This window comes from Heterodontus francisci, chromosome 8, assembly GCF_036365525.1.
Source record: "Heterodontus francisci isolate sHetFra1 chromosome 8, sHetFra1.hap1, whole genome shotgun sequence".
Taxonomy (NCBI): Eukaryota; Metazoa; Chordata; class Chondrichthyes; order Heterodontiformes; family Heterodontidae; genus Heterodontus; species Heterodontus francisci.
This window is the reverse complement of record NC_090378.1, coordinates 131,212,109-131,227,620: the sequence shown is the minus strand read 5'-3', so window position 1 is coordinate 131,227,620 and position 15,512 is coordinate 131,212,109. Positions and strand designations below refer to the sequence as shown.

At 55.9% G+C, this 15,512-nt stretch overlaps 1 protein-coding gene across 1 annotated transcript in view; it reads left to right on the top strand.

Annotated features, from left to right (window-relative positions):
* Positions 1 to 1,964: 1,964 nt before the first annotated feature.
* The window catches only part of LOC137373151 (vesicle-trafficking protein SEC22b), a 163,172-nt gene continuing 149,624 nt past the window's right edge, over positions 1,965 to 15,512 (top strand). Inside the window, exons 1-2 of the mRNA XM_068038010.1 lie at positions 1,965 to 2,343; positions 8,744 to 8,853. Of these exons, the coding sequence (XP_067894111.1) occupies positions 2,269 to 2,343; positions 8,744 to 8,853 (185 nt within the window). The 5' untranslated portion in view covers positions 1,965 to 2,268. The remainder of the gene's footprint in view (positions 2,344 to 8,743; positions 8,854 to 15,512) is intronic.

Here is a 15,512-nt window from a genome sequence, read left to right as displayed (position 1 = left end):
TTATCCTACAGTTAACCATAAGTCACCAAGATAATACTTAAAAGTCGTTTTTCTTACCTTGGTCCGTGCACGGAGTTGCCTGACTTCACGTGTGTACCTGCCGCACTAAATACTCGTTCAGAGTGACTTCCCTAGGATCATTTTCAGTCGATTACTCGGGTCCGCTACCAACGAGAGAAACGAGACCGTTTTTAAATTAACTGGACGCGTCTTCTCGTCTGTCGTCGGCCGCGGTCCCGGCAATGATGAAGAGATACCGGACGAGCCCCCAATTGTGAGAAACGTAGCCCACTTGATAATAATTTACACCAAGTCAAACACTGAAGAAGTAAGTTTATTTAACGTTCTTGCAAGATCGGGTGTCCTACAAGCAGGCACACCGATCAAGATATTCAGTTCATGTTTATACAATACAAATCCATTTTTCCACGCCTTTAGTTTACATTATTGGTTATAACATTCTTTTGGGCCTCCTTATCTCGAGAGACAATGGATATGCGCCTGGAGGTGGTCAGTGGTTTGTGAAGCAGCGCCTGGAGTGGCTATAAAGGCCAATTCTGGAGTGACAGGCTCTTCCACAGGTGCTGCAGAGAAATTTGTTTGTTGGGGCTGTTGCACAGTTGGCTCTCCCCTTGCGCCTCTGTCTTTTTTCCTGCCAACTACTAAGTCTCTTCGACTCGCCACAATTTAGCCCTGTCTTTATGGCTGCCCGCCAGCTCTGGCGAATGCTGGCAACTGACTCCCACGACTTGTGATCAATGTCACACGATTTCATAACATATTATGACACTAACCTATCCTATAGTTGCTGCAGTCTCCTCCTCTGTTTACTTCTCCCCCTACTCTAACTTTCTAGCCCCTAACTCTTGTTTTTGTTTTACCTTATTTGGCTCTCCATTGTGTGTTTTAACTTGCAGCTGTCAGCCTTTATCTTAGTGGGGCAGTTTCTTATTCACTACATCCTTTGTTCTAACTCTTCCTGTTTCTCTTTTCTCTGCCTAAGCACAATTTTTAACTGCTGTACTGTCTCAAGGTCTTTACTTACATACCCTTATCAGTTCTCTTTTTCAGTGATTTCATTATGTTGTGTAGAAATGACTTCTCAGTAATTTTCCACAAGCTGTAGAAACAACATTTCAGTATTTCTTATTCTCACAGTTGCCAGCGATCGCCAGAGCTGGCGGGCAACCATAAAGGCGGGGCTAAAGTGTGGCGAGTCGAAGAGACTTAGCAGTTGGCAGGAAAAAAGACAGAAGCGCAAGGAGAGAGCCAACTGTGTAACAGCCCGGTCAACCAAATTGATCTGCAGCACCTGTGGAAGAGTCTGTCACTCTAGAATTGGCCTTTATAGCCACTCCAGGCGCTGCTTCACAAACCACCGACCACCTCCAGGCGCTTACCCATTGTCTCTCGAGACAAGGAGGCCGAAGAAGAAGAAGACTGCATCTGTCACGCATTAGCCCACTCACTCAACTGTGAGGATGTGAGCATCCTTAAGAGGTTGCAGAGGTTCCAGGGATGAGGAAATTTAGTGATGAGGTTGGTTTGCAGAAACTGGGGATGTTCTCCATGGATGAAAGGAGGTTGAGGGGTGATCTGACAGAGCTGTACAAGACAATGACAGATTTAGATAAAGTAGACAAAAGAAACTCTGTTCCCATTAGCTGGTGCAAGGACTAGGAGATACAGATTGAAGGTTTTGGACAAGAGATGCAGGGGAAATGTGAGGAAGAACGTTTTTAATGTAGTGAGTGGTAATGAGCTGGATCTCACTGTCTATGAGGGTGGTGGAAACGGAGATGATGAATGATTTCAAAAGGAAATTGTATAAACTCACAGGGCTGCGGAGATAGAGTGGGGGAATGGCACTGACTGAATTGCTGTACAGAGAGCCAGCATGGACTGGATGGGCAGAATGGCCTCATGAGCTGCAGTGACTGCACTGACCGGGAGAAGGAGCTGCTGGAATAGAGCCGGTTCAGGCCGACTGGCTCAGCACTTCACCCAGGGGCCAAGCGAAGAGGGAAAGCGGCTCTTCTGGAGGGCAAGGCTGCAGCAGAGGAGGAGGAGATTCAGTGAGAGGGGGAGTGGGAGAAGGAGGCAGAGGAGGAGTGAGTGAGTGAGTGAGTGAGAGAGAGAGAGAGGGAGGGAGGGAGGGAAGGATATTCAGAGAGCGGGCGGCGGAAGAGCGGAAGCCGGGGCCCAGTGAAAGGCCCGGGCCGGTGCTGGAGCCGGAGTCGGAGCCGGGGAGAGGCCCAGCTGCTGAGGATGGTTCTCCTAACGATGATCGCTCGGGTGGCGGACGGGCTCCCGCTCGCCGCCTCCATGCAGGAGGATGAACAGGTGAAAATACCCCACATTATATCATATATATCATAATATCACCCCCTCACCCTCTGTCCCCTCACCCTCTGTCCCCTCACCCTCTGTCCCCTCACCCTCTGTCCCCTCACCCTCTGTCCCCTCATCCCCTCCCTCCCTTCACCCCCCCCACCCTCTGCCCCCTCATCCCCTCCTTCCCTTCACCCCCCCCACCCTCTGCCCCCTCATCCCCTCCTTCCCTTCACCCCCCCCACCCTCTGTCCCCTCACCCTCTGTCCCCTCACCCTCTGTCCCCTCACCCTCTGTCCCCTCACCCTCTGCCCCCCTCACCCTCTGTCCCCTCATCCCCTCCCTCCCTTCACCCCTCTCACCCTCTGCCCCCCTCACCCTCTGTCCCCTCATCCCCTCCCTCCCTTCACCCCTCTCACCCTCTGCCCCCCCCTCACCCTCTGTCCCCTCATCCCCTCCCTCCCTTCACCCCTCACACCCACTGCCCCCCCTCACCCTCTGTCCCCTCACCCTCTGTCCCCTCACCCTCTGTCCCCTCACCCTCTGTCCCCTCACCCTCTGTCCCCTCACCCTCTGTCCCCTCACCCTCTGTCCCCTCACCCTCTGTCCCCTCACCCTCTGTCCCCTCATCCCCTACCGCCTCTCACCCCCTCCCTCCTCTCATCCCCTCCCTCCCTTCACCCCTCTCACCCTCTGCCCCCCCCTCACCCTCTGTCCCCTCATCCCCTACCGCCTCTCACCCCCTCCCTCCCTTCACCCCTCTCACCCTCTGCCCCCCCTCACCCTCTGTCCCCTCATCCCCTACTGCCTCTCACCCCCTCCCTCCCCTCACCCCCCTCACCCTCTGCCCCCCCTCACCCTCTGCCCCCCCTCACCCTCTGCCCCCCCTCACCCTCTGCCCCCCCTCACCCTCTGCCCCCCCTCACCCTCTGCCCCCCCTCACCCTCTGCCCCCCCTCACCCTCTGCCCCCCCTCACCCTCTGCCCCCCCTCACCCTCTGCCCCCCCTCACCCTCTGCCCCCCCTCACCCTCTGCCCCCCCTCACCCTCTGCCCCCCCTCACCCTCTGCCCCCCCTCACCCTCTGCCCCCCCTCACCCTCTGCCCCCCCTCACCCTCTGCCCCCCCTCACCCTCTGCCCCCCCTCACCCTCTGCCCCCCCTCACCCTCTGCCCCCCCTCACCCTCTGCCCCCCCTCACCCTCTGCCCCCCCTCACCCTCTGCCCCCCCTCACCCTCTGCCCCCCCTCACCCTCTGCCCCCCCTCACCCTCTGCCCCCCTCACCCTCTGCCCCCCTCACCCTCTGCCCCCCCTCACCCTCTGCCCCCCCTCACCCTCTGCCCCCCCTCACCCTCTGCCCCCCCTCACCCTCTGCCCCCCCTCACCCTCTGCCCCCCCTCACCCTCTGCCCCCCCTCACCCTCTGCCCCCCTCACCCTCTGCCCCCCTCACCCTCTGCCCCCCTCACCCTCTGCCCCCCTCACCCTCTGCCCCCCTCACCCTCTGCCCCCCTCACCCTCTGCCCCCCTCACCCTCTGCCCCCCTCACCCTCTGCCCCCCTCACCCTCTGCCCCCCTCACCCTCTGCCCCCCTCACCCTCTGCCCCCCTCACCCTCTGCCCCCCTCACCCTCTGCCCCCCTCACCCTCTGCCCCCCTCACCCTCTGCCCCCCTCACCCTCTGCCCCCCTCACCCTCTGCCCCCCCTCACCCTCTGCCCCCCCTCACCCTCTGCCCCCCCTCACCCTCTGCCCCCCCTCACCCTCTGCCCCCCCTCACCCTCTGCCCCCCCTCACCCTCTGCCCCCCCTCACCCTCTGCCCCCCTCACCCTCTGCCCCCCCTCACCCTCTGCCCCCCCTCACCCTCTGCCCCCCCTCACCCTCTGCCCCCCTCACCCTCTGCCCCCCTCACCCTCTGCCCCCCTCACCCTCTGCCCCCCTCACCCTCTGTCCCCCCCTCACCCTCTGTCCCCCCCTCACCCTCTGTCCCCCCCTCACCCTCTGTCCCCCCCTCACCCTCTGTCCCCCCCTCACCCTCTGTCCCCCCCTCACCCTCTGTCCCCCCCTCACCCTCTGTCCCCTCCTCACCCTCTGTCCCCTCATCCCCTACCCCCTCTCACCCTCTGCCCCCTCATCCCCTACCGCCTCTCACCCCCTCCCTCCCTTCACCCCTCTCACCCTCTGCCCCCCCACCCTCTGTCCCCTCATCCCCTACCACCTCTCACCCCCTCCCTCCCTTCACCCCTCTCACCCTCTGCCCCCCCCTCACCCTCTGTCCCCTCATCCCCTACTGCCTCTCACCCCCTCCCTCCGTTCACCCCTCTCACCCTCTGCCCCCCCTCACCCTCTGTCCCCTCATCCCCTTCACCCCATCACGCCTCTCACCCTCTGTCCCCCCCTCCCCTCGCCCCCCCTCCCCTCGCACTCGCCCCCCCTCCCCTCGCACTCGCCCCCCCTCCCCTCGCACTCGCCCCCCCCTCCCCTCGCTCCCCTCGCCCCCCACCCCTTGCTCCCCTCGCTGTCCCCTCCCCTTGCCCCATCATCCCCTCCCCTCACCCCCTCCCACCCCCCCTCCCCTTGCCCCCCTCCCCTTGCCCCCCTCCCCTTGCCCCCCTCCCCTTGCCCCCCTCCCCTTGCCCCCCTCCCCTTGCCCCCCTCCCCTTGCCCCCCTCCCCTTGCCCCCCTCCCCTTGCCCCCCTCCCCTTGCCCCCCTCCCCTTGCCCCCCTCCCCTTGCCCCCCTCCCCTTGCCCCCCTCCCCTTGCCCCCCTCCCCTTGCCCCCCTCCCCTTGCCCCCCTCCCCTTGCCCCCCTCCCCTTGCCCCCCTCCCCTTGCCCCCCTCCCCTTGCCCCCCTCCCCTTGCCCCCCTCCCCTTGCCCCCCTCCCCTTGCCCCCCTCCCCTTGCCCCCCTCCCCTTGCCCCCCTCCCCTTGCCCCCCCTCCCCTTGCCCCCCCTCCCCTTGCCCCCCCTCCCCTTGCCCCCCCTCCCCTTGCCCCCCCTCCCCTTGCCCCCCCTCCCCTTGCCCCCCCTCCCCTTGCCCCCCCTCCCCTCTGCCCCCCCTCCCCTCTGCCCCCCCTCCCCTCTGCCCCCCCTCCCCTCTGCCCCCCCTCCCCTCTGCCCCCCCTCCCCTCTGCCCCCCCTCCCCTCTGCCCCCCCTCCCCTCTGCCCCCCCTCCCCTCTGCCCCCCCTCCCCTCTGCCCCCCCTCCCCTCTGCCCCCCCTCCCCTCTGCCCCCCCTCCCCTCTGCCCCCCCTCCCCTCTGCCCCCCCTCCCCTCTGCCCCCCCTCCCCTCTGCCCCCCCTCCCCTCTGCCCCCCCTCCCCTCTGCCCCCCCTCCCCTCTGCCCCCCCTCCCCTCTGCCCCCCCTCCCCTCTGCCCCCCCTCCCCCTCTGCCCCCCCTCCCCTCTGCCCCCCCTCCCCTCTGCCCCCCCTCCCCTCTGCCCCCCCTCCCCTCTGCCCCCCCTCCCCTCTGCCCCCCCTCCCCTCTGCCCCCCCTCCCCTCTGCCCCCCCTCCCCTCTGCCCCCCCTCCCCTCTGCCCCCCCTCCCCTCTGCCCCCCCTCCCCTCTGCCCCCCCTCCCCTCTGCCCCCCCTCCCCTCTGCCCCCCCTCCCCTCTGCCCCCCCTCCCCTCTGCCCCCCCCCTCCCCTCTGCCCCCCCCCTCCCCTCTGCCCCCCCCTCCCCTCTGCCCCCCCCTCCCCTCTGCCCCCCCTCCCCTCTGCCCCCCCTCCCCTCTGCCCCCCCTCCCCTCTGCCCCCCCTCCCCTCTGCCCCCCCTCCCCTCTGCCCCCCTGCCCTCTGCCCCCCTGCCCTCTGCCCCCCCTGCCCTCTGCCCCCCCTGCCCTCTGCCCCCCCTGCCCTCTGCCCCCCCTGCCCTCTGCCCCCCCTGCCCTCTGCCCCCCCTGCCCTCTGCCCCCCCTGCCCTCTGCCCCCCCCTCCCCTCTGCCCCCCCCTCCCCTCTGCCCCCCCCTCCCCTCTGCCCCCCCCTCCCCTCTGCCCCCCCCTCCCCTCTGCCCCCCCCTCCCCTCTGCCCCCCCCTCCCCTCTGCCCCCCCCTCCCCTCTGCCCCCCCCTCCCCTCTGCCCCCCCCTCCCCTCTGCCCCCCCCTCCCCTCTGCCCCCCCCTCCCCTCTGCCCCCCCCTCCCCTCTGCCCCCCCCTCCCCTCTGCCCCCCCCTCCCCTCTGCCCCCCCCTCCCCTCTGCCCCCCCCTCCCCTCTGCCCCCCCCTCCCCTCTGCCCCCCCCTCCCCTCTGCCCCCCCCTCCCCTCTGCCCCCCCCTCCCCTCTGCCCCCCCTCCCCCCTCTGCCCCCCCTCCCCTCTGCCCCCCCCTCCCCTCTGCCCCCCCCTCCCCTCTGCCCCCCCCTCCCCTCTGCCCCCCCCTCCCCTCTGCCCCCCCCTCCCCTCTGCCCCCCCCTCCCCTCTGCCCCCCCCCTCCCCTCTGCCCCCCCCCTCCCCTCTGCCCCCCCCTCCCCTCTGCCCCCCCCTCCCCTCTGCCCCCCCCTCCCCTCTGCCCCCCCCTCCCCTCTGCCCCCCCCTCCCCTCTGCCCCCCCCTCCCCTCTGCCCCCCCCTCCCCTCTGCCCCCCCCTCCCCTCTGCCCCCCCCTCCCTTCTGCCCCCCCCTCCCCTCTGCCCCCCCCTCCCCTCTGCCCCCCCCTCCCCTCTGCCCCCCCCTCCCCTCTGCCCCCCCCTCCCCTCTGCCCCCCCCTCCCCTCTGCCCCCCCCTCCCCTCTGCCCCCCCCTCCCCTCTGCCCCCCCCTCCCCTCTGCCCCCCCCTCCCCTCTGCCCCCCCCTCCCCTCTGCCCCCCCCTCCCCTCTGCCCCCCCCTCCCCTCTGCCCCCCCCTCCCCTCTGCCCCCCCCTCCCCTCTGCCCCCCCCTCCCCTCTGCCCCCCCCTCCCCTCTGCCCCCCCCTCCCCTCTGCCCCCCCCTCCCCTCTGCCCCCCCCTCCCCTCTGCCCCCCCCTCCCCTCTGCCCCCCCCTCCCCTCTGCCCCCCCCTCCCCTCTGCCCCCCCCCTCACCCTCTGCCCCCCCCCTCACCCTCTGTCCCCTCATCCCCTACCGCCTCTCACCCCCTCCCTCCCTTCACCCCTCTCACCCTCTGCCCCCCCTCACCCTCTGTCCCCTCATCCCCTACCGCCTCTCACCCCCTCCCTCCCTTCACCCCTCTCACCCTCTGCCCCCCCTCACCCTCTGTCCCCTCATCCCCTACCGCCTCTCACCCCCTCCCTCCCTTCACCCCTCTCACCCTCTGCCCCCCCTCACCCTCTGTCCCCTCATCCCCTTCACCCCATCACGCCTCTCACCCTCTGTCCCCCCCTCGCACTCGCCCCCCCTCCCCTCGCACTCGCCCCCCCTCCCCTCGCACTCGCCCCCCCTCCCCTCGCACTCGCCCCCCCTCCCCTCGCACTCGCCCCCCCTCCCCTCGCACTCGCCCCCCCTCCCCTCGCACTCGCCCCCCCTCCCCTCGCACTCGCCCCCCCTCCCCTCGCACTCGCCCCCCCTCCCCTCGCACTCGCCCCCCCTCCCCTCGCACTCGCCCCCCCTCCCCTCGCACTCGCCCCCCCTCCCCTCGCACTCGCCCCCCCTCCCCTCGCACTCGCCCCCCCTCCCCTCGCACTCGCCCCCCCTCCCCTCGCACTCGCCCCCCCTCCCCTCGCACTCGCCCCCCCTCCCCTCGCACTCGCCCCCCCTCCCCTCGCACTCGCCCCCCCTCCCCTCGCACTCGCCCCCCCTCCCCTCGCACTCGCCCCCCTCCCCTCGCACTCGCCCCCCTCCCCTCGCACTCGCCCCCCCCTCCCCTCGCTCCCCTCGCTCCCCTCGCTCCCCTCGCCCCCCTCCCCTCGCTCCCCTCGCCCCCCACCCCTCGCTCCCCTCGCCGCCCCCTCCCCTTGCCCCACCATCCCCTCCCCTCACCCCCTCCCACCCCCCATTCCCTTGCCCCACTCCCCTCGCTCCCATCACCGCTCCCCCTCCCCTTGCCCCCCCTCCCCTTGCCCCCCCTCCCCTTGCCCCCCCTCCCCTTGCCCCCCTCCCCTTGCCCCCCTCCCCTTGCCCCCCCTCCCCATGCCCCCCCTCCCCTTGCCCCCCCTCCCCTTGCCCCCCCTCCCCTTGCCCCACCATCCCTTCCCCTCATCCCCTCCCTCCCCCCACCCCCCATCCGTCTCTTCACCACCCCCCCCCTTTCCCATTTTCCTGATGTTGCCCAGAATCTGAAAGTGTTTAAGGAAGGGATATGAAGATGTAACACACCTGGTGTGATATTAATTTTTCTGTTCACTTCTTTCATGGTCAGAGTATGCATAATGTGGTGAGAGGGAGGTGTATTGGGTTATGCTTCAACCAGCTAATCCAAGGAGTTGCAGTCAGTCACTCTTCATTCGTCTGTCCTGTATCCAGTCTTTGCTCAAAATGTTATTTTGCTTCTTTCAGTCTGGACGAGACCTGCAGCATTACCAGAGTCAGGCCAAACAACTGTTTCGTAAACTCAATGAGCAGTCTCCCACACGCTGTACATTGCAAGCAGGATCCATGTCCTTCCAGTAAGTGTTAGACCTCCATGATATTCGATGAGCTTTGTATCCTCTGTCATTCTCCTGAAGCTACTCACTCATTTTGCTATATTTCCAGTGGTGAGATGCGGAAATGAACATGGGAACTGTGTTAACTGTGTATGCAGTTGAGGAAGTTGTCATAGTTGAACTGATCTTTGATCCATAACTACACAAGCCTCCAAGTAGTCCAGGAGAGACATTGACCTTAATTTATATTACATTACAAATAATCACTGATGTCCAGGCAGTGTCTGTCACTGTATAAATAATCACTGATGTCCAGGCAGTGTCTGACACTATATAAATAATCCCTACTATATAAATAATCCCTGATGTCCAGGCGGTGTCTGACACTATATAAATAATCACTGATGTCCAGGCAGTGTCTGTCACTGTATAAATAATCACTGATGTCCAGGCAGTGTCTGACACTTTATAAATAATCACTGATGTCCAGGCAGTGTCTGACACTATATAAATAATCACTGATGTCCAGGCAGTGTCTGACACTATATAAATAATCACTGATGTCCAGGCAGTGTCTGTCACTGTATAAATAATCACTGATGTCCAGGCAGTGTCTGTCACTGTATAAATAATCACTGATGTCCAGGCAGTGTCTGTCACTGTATAAATAATCACTGATGTCCAGGCAGTGTCTGACACTATATAAATAATCACTGATGTCCAGGCAGTGTCTGTCACTGTATAAATAATCACTGATGTCCAGGCAGTGTCTGACACTTTATAAATAATCACTGATGTCCAGGCAGTGTCTGACACTATTTAAATAATCACTGATGTCCAGGCAGTGTCTGACACTATATAAATAATCACTGATGTCCAGGCAGTGTCTGTCACTGTATAAATAATCACTGATGTCCAGGCAGTGTCTGTCACTGTATAAATAATCACTGATGTCCAGGCAGTGTCTGACACTATATAAATAATCACTGATGTCCAGGCAGTGTCTGTCACTGTATAAATAATCACTGATGTCCAGGCAGTGTCTGACACTTTATAAATAATCACTGATGTCCAGGCAGTGTCTGACACTATTTAAATAATCACTGATGTCCAGGCAGTGTCTGACACTATATAAATAATCACTGATGTCCAGGCAGTGTCTGTCACTGTATAAATAATCACTGATGTCCAGGCAGTGTCTGACACTGTATAAATAATCACTGATGTCCAGGCAGTGTCTGTCACTGTATAAATAATCACTGATGTCCAGGCAGTGTCTGACAATATATAAATAATCACTGATGTCCAGGCAGTGTCTGACACTGTATAAATAATCACTGATGTCCAGGCAGTGTCTGACACTATATAAATAATCACTGATGTCCAGGCAGTGTCTGACAATATATAAATAATCACTGATGTCCAGGCAGTGTCTGACACTGTATAAATAATCACTGATGTCCAGGCAGTGTCTGACACTGTATAAATAATCACTGATGTCCAGGCAGTGTCTGACACTCTATAAATAATCACTGATGTCCAGGCAGTGTCTGACACTGTATAAATAATCACTGATGTCCAGGCAGTGTCTGACACTGTATAAATAATCACTGATTTCCAGGCAGTGTCTGACACTCCATAAATAATCACTGATGTCCAGGCAGTGTCTGACACTGTATAAATAATCACTGATGTCCAGGCAGTGTCTGACACTGTAGAAATAATCACTGATGTCCAGGCAGTGTCTGACACTGTAGAAATAATCACTGATGTCCAGGCAGTGTCTGACACTTGATAAATAATCACTGATGTCCTGGCAGTGTCTGACACTTGATAAATAATCACTGATGTCCAGGCAGTGTCTGACACTGTATAAATAATCACTGATGTCCAGGCAGTGTCTGACACTATATAAATAATCACTGATGTCCAGGCAGTGTCTGACACTGTATAAATAATCACTGATGTCCAGGCAGTGTCTGACACTTTATAAATAATCACTGATGTCCAGGCAGTGTCTGACACTATATAAATAATCACTGATGTCCAGGCAATGTCTGACACTATTTAAATAATCACTGATGTCCAGGCAGTGTCTGACACTGTATAAATAATCACTGATGTCCAGGCAGTGTCTGACACTGTAGAAATAATCACTGATGTCCAGGCAGTGTCTGACACTGTAGAAATAATCACTGATGTCCAGGCAGTGTCTGACACTTGATAAATAATCACTGATGTCCTGGCAGTGTCTGACACTTGATAAATAATCACTGATGTCCAGGCAGTGTCTGACACTGTATAAATAATCACTGATGTCCAGGCAGTGTCTGACACTATATAAATAATCACTGATGTCCAGGCAGTGTCTGACACTGTATAAATAATCACTGATGTCCAGGCAGTGTCTGACACTGTATAAATAATCACTGATGTCCAGGCAGTGTCTGACACTGTATAAATAATCACTGATGTCCAGGCAGTGTCTGACACTATATAAATAATCACTGATGTCCAGGCAGTGTCTGACACTGTATAAATAAACACTGATGTCCAGGCAGTGTCTGACACTGTATAAATAATCACTGATGTCCAGGCAGTGTCTGACACTGTATAAATAATCACTGATGTCCAGGCAGTGTCTGACACTGTATAAATAATCACTGATGTCCAGGCAGTGTCTGACACTGTATAAATAATCACTGATGTCCAGGCAGTGTCTGACACTGTATAAATAATCACTGATGTCCAGGCAGTGTCTGACACTTCATAAATAATCACTGATGTCCAGGCAGTGTCTGACACTTTATAAATAATCACTGATGTCCAGGCAGTGTCTGACACTGTGTAAATAATCACTGATGTCCAGGCAGTGTCTGACAATATATAAATAATCACTGATGTCCAGGCAGTGTCTGTCACTGTATAAATAATCACTGATGTCCAGGCAGTGTCTGACACTGTATAAATAATCACTGATGTCCAGGCAGTGTCTGACACTGTATAAATAATCACTGATGTCCAGGCAGTGTCTGACACTGTATAAATAATCACTGATGTCCAGGCAGTGTCTGACACTATATAAATAATCACTGATGTCCAGGCAGTGTCTGACACTGTATAAATAATCACTGATGTCCAGGCAGTGTCTGACACTTTATAAATAATCACTGATGTCCAGGCAGTGTCTGACACTGTATAAATAATCACTGATGTCCAGGCAGTGTCTGACACTTTATAAATAATCACTGATGTCCAGGCAGTGTCTGACACTGTATAAATAATCACTGATGTCCAGGCAGTGTCTGACACTGTATAAATAATCACTGATGTCCAGGCAGTGTCTGACACTGTATAAATAATCACTGATGTCCAGGCAGTGTCTGACACTATATAAATAATCACTGATGTCCAGGCAGTGTCTGACACTATATAAATAATCACTGATGTCCAGGCAGTGTCTGACACTGTATAAATAATCACTGATGTCCAGGCAGTGTCTGACACTGTATAAATAATCACTGATGTCCAGGCAGTGTCTGACACTGTATAAATAATCACTGATGTCCAGACAGTGTCTGACACTGTATAAATAATCACTGATGTCCAGGCAGTGTCTGACACTGTATAAATAATCACTGATGTCCAGGCAGTGTCTGACACTGTATAAATAATCACTGATGTCCAGGCAGTGTCTGACACTGTATAAATAATCACTGATGTCCAGGCAGTGTCTGACACTGTATAAATAATCACTGATGTCCAGGCAGTGTCTGACACTTCATAAATAATCACTGATGTCCAGGCAGTGTCTGACACTGTATAAATAATCACTGATGTCCTGGCAGTGTCTGACACGATATAAATAATCACTGATGTCCTGGCAGTGTCTGACACTGTATAAATAATCACTGATGTCCAGGCAGTGTCTGACACTATATAAATAATCACTGATGTCCAGGCAGTGTCTGACACTTTATAAATAATCACTGATGTCCAGGCAGTGTCTGACACTATATAAATAATCACTGATGTCCAGGCAGTGTCTGACACTTTATAAATAATCACTGATGTCCAGGCAGTGTCTGACACTGTATAAATAATCACTGATGTCCAGGCAGTGTCTGACACTTTATAAATAATCACTGATGTCCAGGCAGTGTCTGACACTTTATAAATAATCACTGATGTCCTGGCAGTGTCTGACACTTTATAAATAATCACTGATGTCCTGGCAGCGTCTGACACTGTATAAATAATCACTGATGTCCAGGCAGTGTCTTACACTTAATAAATAATCACTGATGTCCAGGCAGTGTCTGACACTGTATAAATAATCACTGATGTCCTGGCAGTGTCTGACAATATATAAATAATCACTGATGTCCAGGCAGTGTCTGACACTATGTAAATAATCACTGATGTCCAGGAAGTGTCTGACACTGTATAAATAATCACTGATGTCCAGGCAGTGTCTGACACTTTATAAATAATCACTGATGTCCTGGCAGTGTCTGACACTTGAGAAATAATCACTGATGTCCTGGCAGTGTCTGACACTTTATAAATAATCACTGATGTCCTGGCAGTGTCTGACACTTCATAAATAATCACTGATGTCCAGGCAGTGTCTGACACTATATAAATAATCACTGATGTCCAGGCAGTGTCTGACACTATATAAATAATCACTGATGTCCAGGCAGTGTCTGACACTTGATAAATAATCACTGATGTCCTGGCAGTGTCTGACACTTTATAAATAATCAATGATGTCCAGGCAGTGTCTGACACTTTATAAATAATCACTGATGTCCAGGCAGTGTCTGACACTGTATAAATAATCACTGATGTCCTGGCAGTGTCTGACATTTTATAAATAATCACTGATGTCCAGGCAGTGTCTGACACTGTGTAAATAATCACTGATGTCCAGGCAGTGTCTGTCACTGTGTAAATAATCACTGATGTCCAGGCAGTGTCTGACACTGTATAAATAATCACTGATGTCCAGGCAGTGTCTGACACTGTATAAATAATCACTGATGTCCAGGCAGTGTCTGACACTGTATAAATAATCACTGATGTCCAGGCAATGTCTGACACTTTATAAATAATCACTGATGTCCAGGCAGTGTCTGACACTGTCTAAATAATCACTGATGTCCTGGCAGTGTCTGACACTGTATAAATAATCACTGATGTCCTGGCAGTGTCTGACACTGTAGAAATAATCACTGATGTCCAGGCAGTGTCTGACAATATATAAATAATCACTTATGTCCAGGCAGTGTCTGACACTGTATAAATAATCACTGATGTCCAGGCAGTGTCTGACACTAGAGAAATAATCACTGATGTCCTGGCAGTGTCTGACACTATATAAATAATCACTGATGTCCAGGCAGTGTCTGACACTATATAAATAATCACTGATGTCCAGGCAGTGTCTGACACTGTATAAATAATCACTGATGTCCAGGCAGTGTCTGACACTAGATAAATAATCACTGATGTCCAGGCAGTGTCTGACACTATGTAAATAATCACTCATGTCCAGGCAGTGTCTGACACTGCATAAATAATCACTGATGTCCAGGCAGTGTCTGACACTGTATAAATAATCACTGATGTCCAGGCAGTGTCTGACACTTCATAAATAATCTCTGATGTCCTGGCAGTGTCTGACACTGTATAAATAATCACTGATGTCCTGGCAGTGTCTGACAATAAATAAATAATCACTGATGTCCAGGCAGTGTCTGACACTTTATAAATAATCACTGATATCCTGGCAGTGTCTGACAGTTGATAAATAATCACTGATGTCCTGGCAGTGTCTGACACTTTATAAATAATCACTGATGTCCAGGCAGTGTCTGACACTATATAAATAATCACTGATGTCCAGGCAGTGTCTGACACATGATAAATAATCATTGATGTCCTGGCAGTGTCTGACACGATATAAATAATCACTGATGTCCTGGCAGTGTCTGACACTGTATAAATAATCACTGATGTCCAGGCAGTGTCTGACACTGTATAAATAATCACTGATGTCCAGGCAGTGTCTGACACTATATAAATAATCACTGATGTCCAGGCAGTGTCTGACACTTTATAAATAATCACTGATGTCCAGGCAGTGTCTGACACTTTATAAATAATCACTGATGTCCAGGCAGTGTCTGATACTATATAAATAATCACTGATGTCCAGGCAGTGTCTGACACTTTATAAATAATCACTGATGTCCAGGCAGTGTCTGACACTTTATAAATAATCACTGATGTCCAGGCAGTGTCTGACACTTTATAAATAATCACTGATGTCCAGGCAGTGTCTGATACTATATAAATAATCACTGATGTCCAGGCAGTGTCTGACACTTTATAAATAATCACTGATGTCCAGGCAGCGTCTGACACTGAATAAATAATCACTGATGTCCAGGCAGTGTCTGACACGAAATAAATAATCACTGATGTCCAGGCAGTGTCTGACACTGAATAAATAATCACTGATGTCCAGGCAGTGTCTGACACTTTATAAATAATCACTTATGTCCAGGCAGTGTCTGACACTACATAAGGAATCACTGATGTCCAGGCAGTGTCTGACACTACATAAGGAATCACTGATGTCCAGGCAGTGTCTGACACTGAATAAATAATCA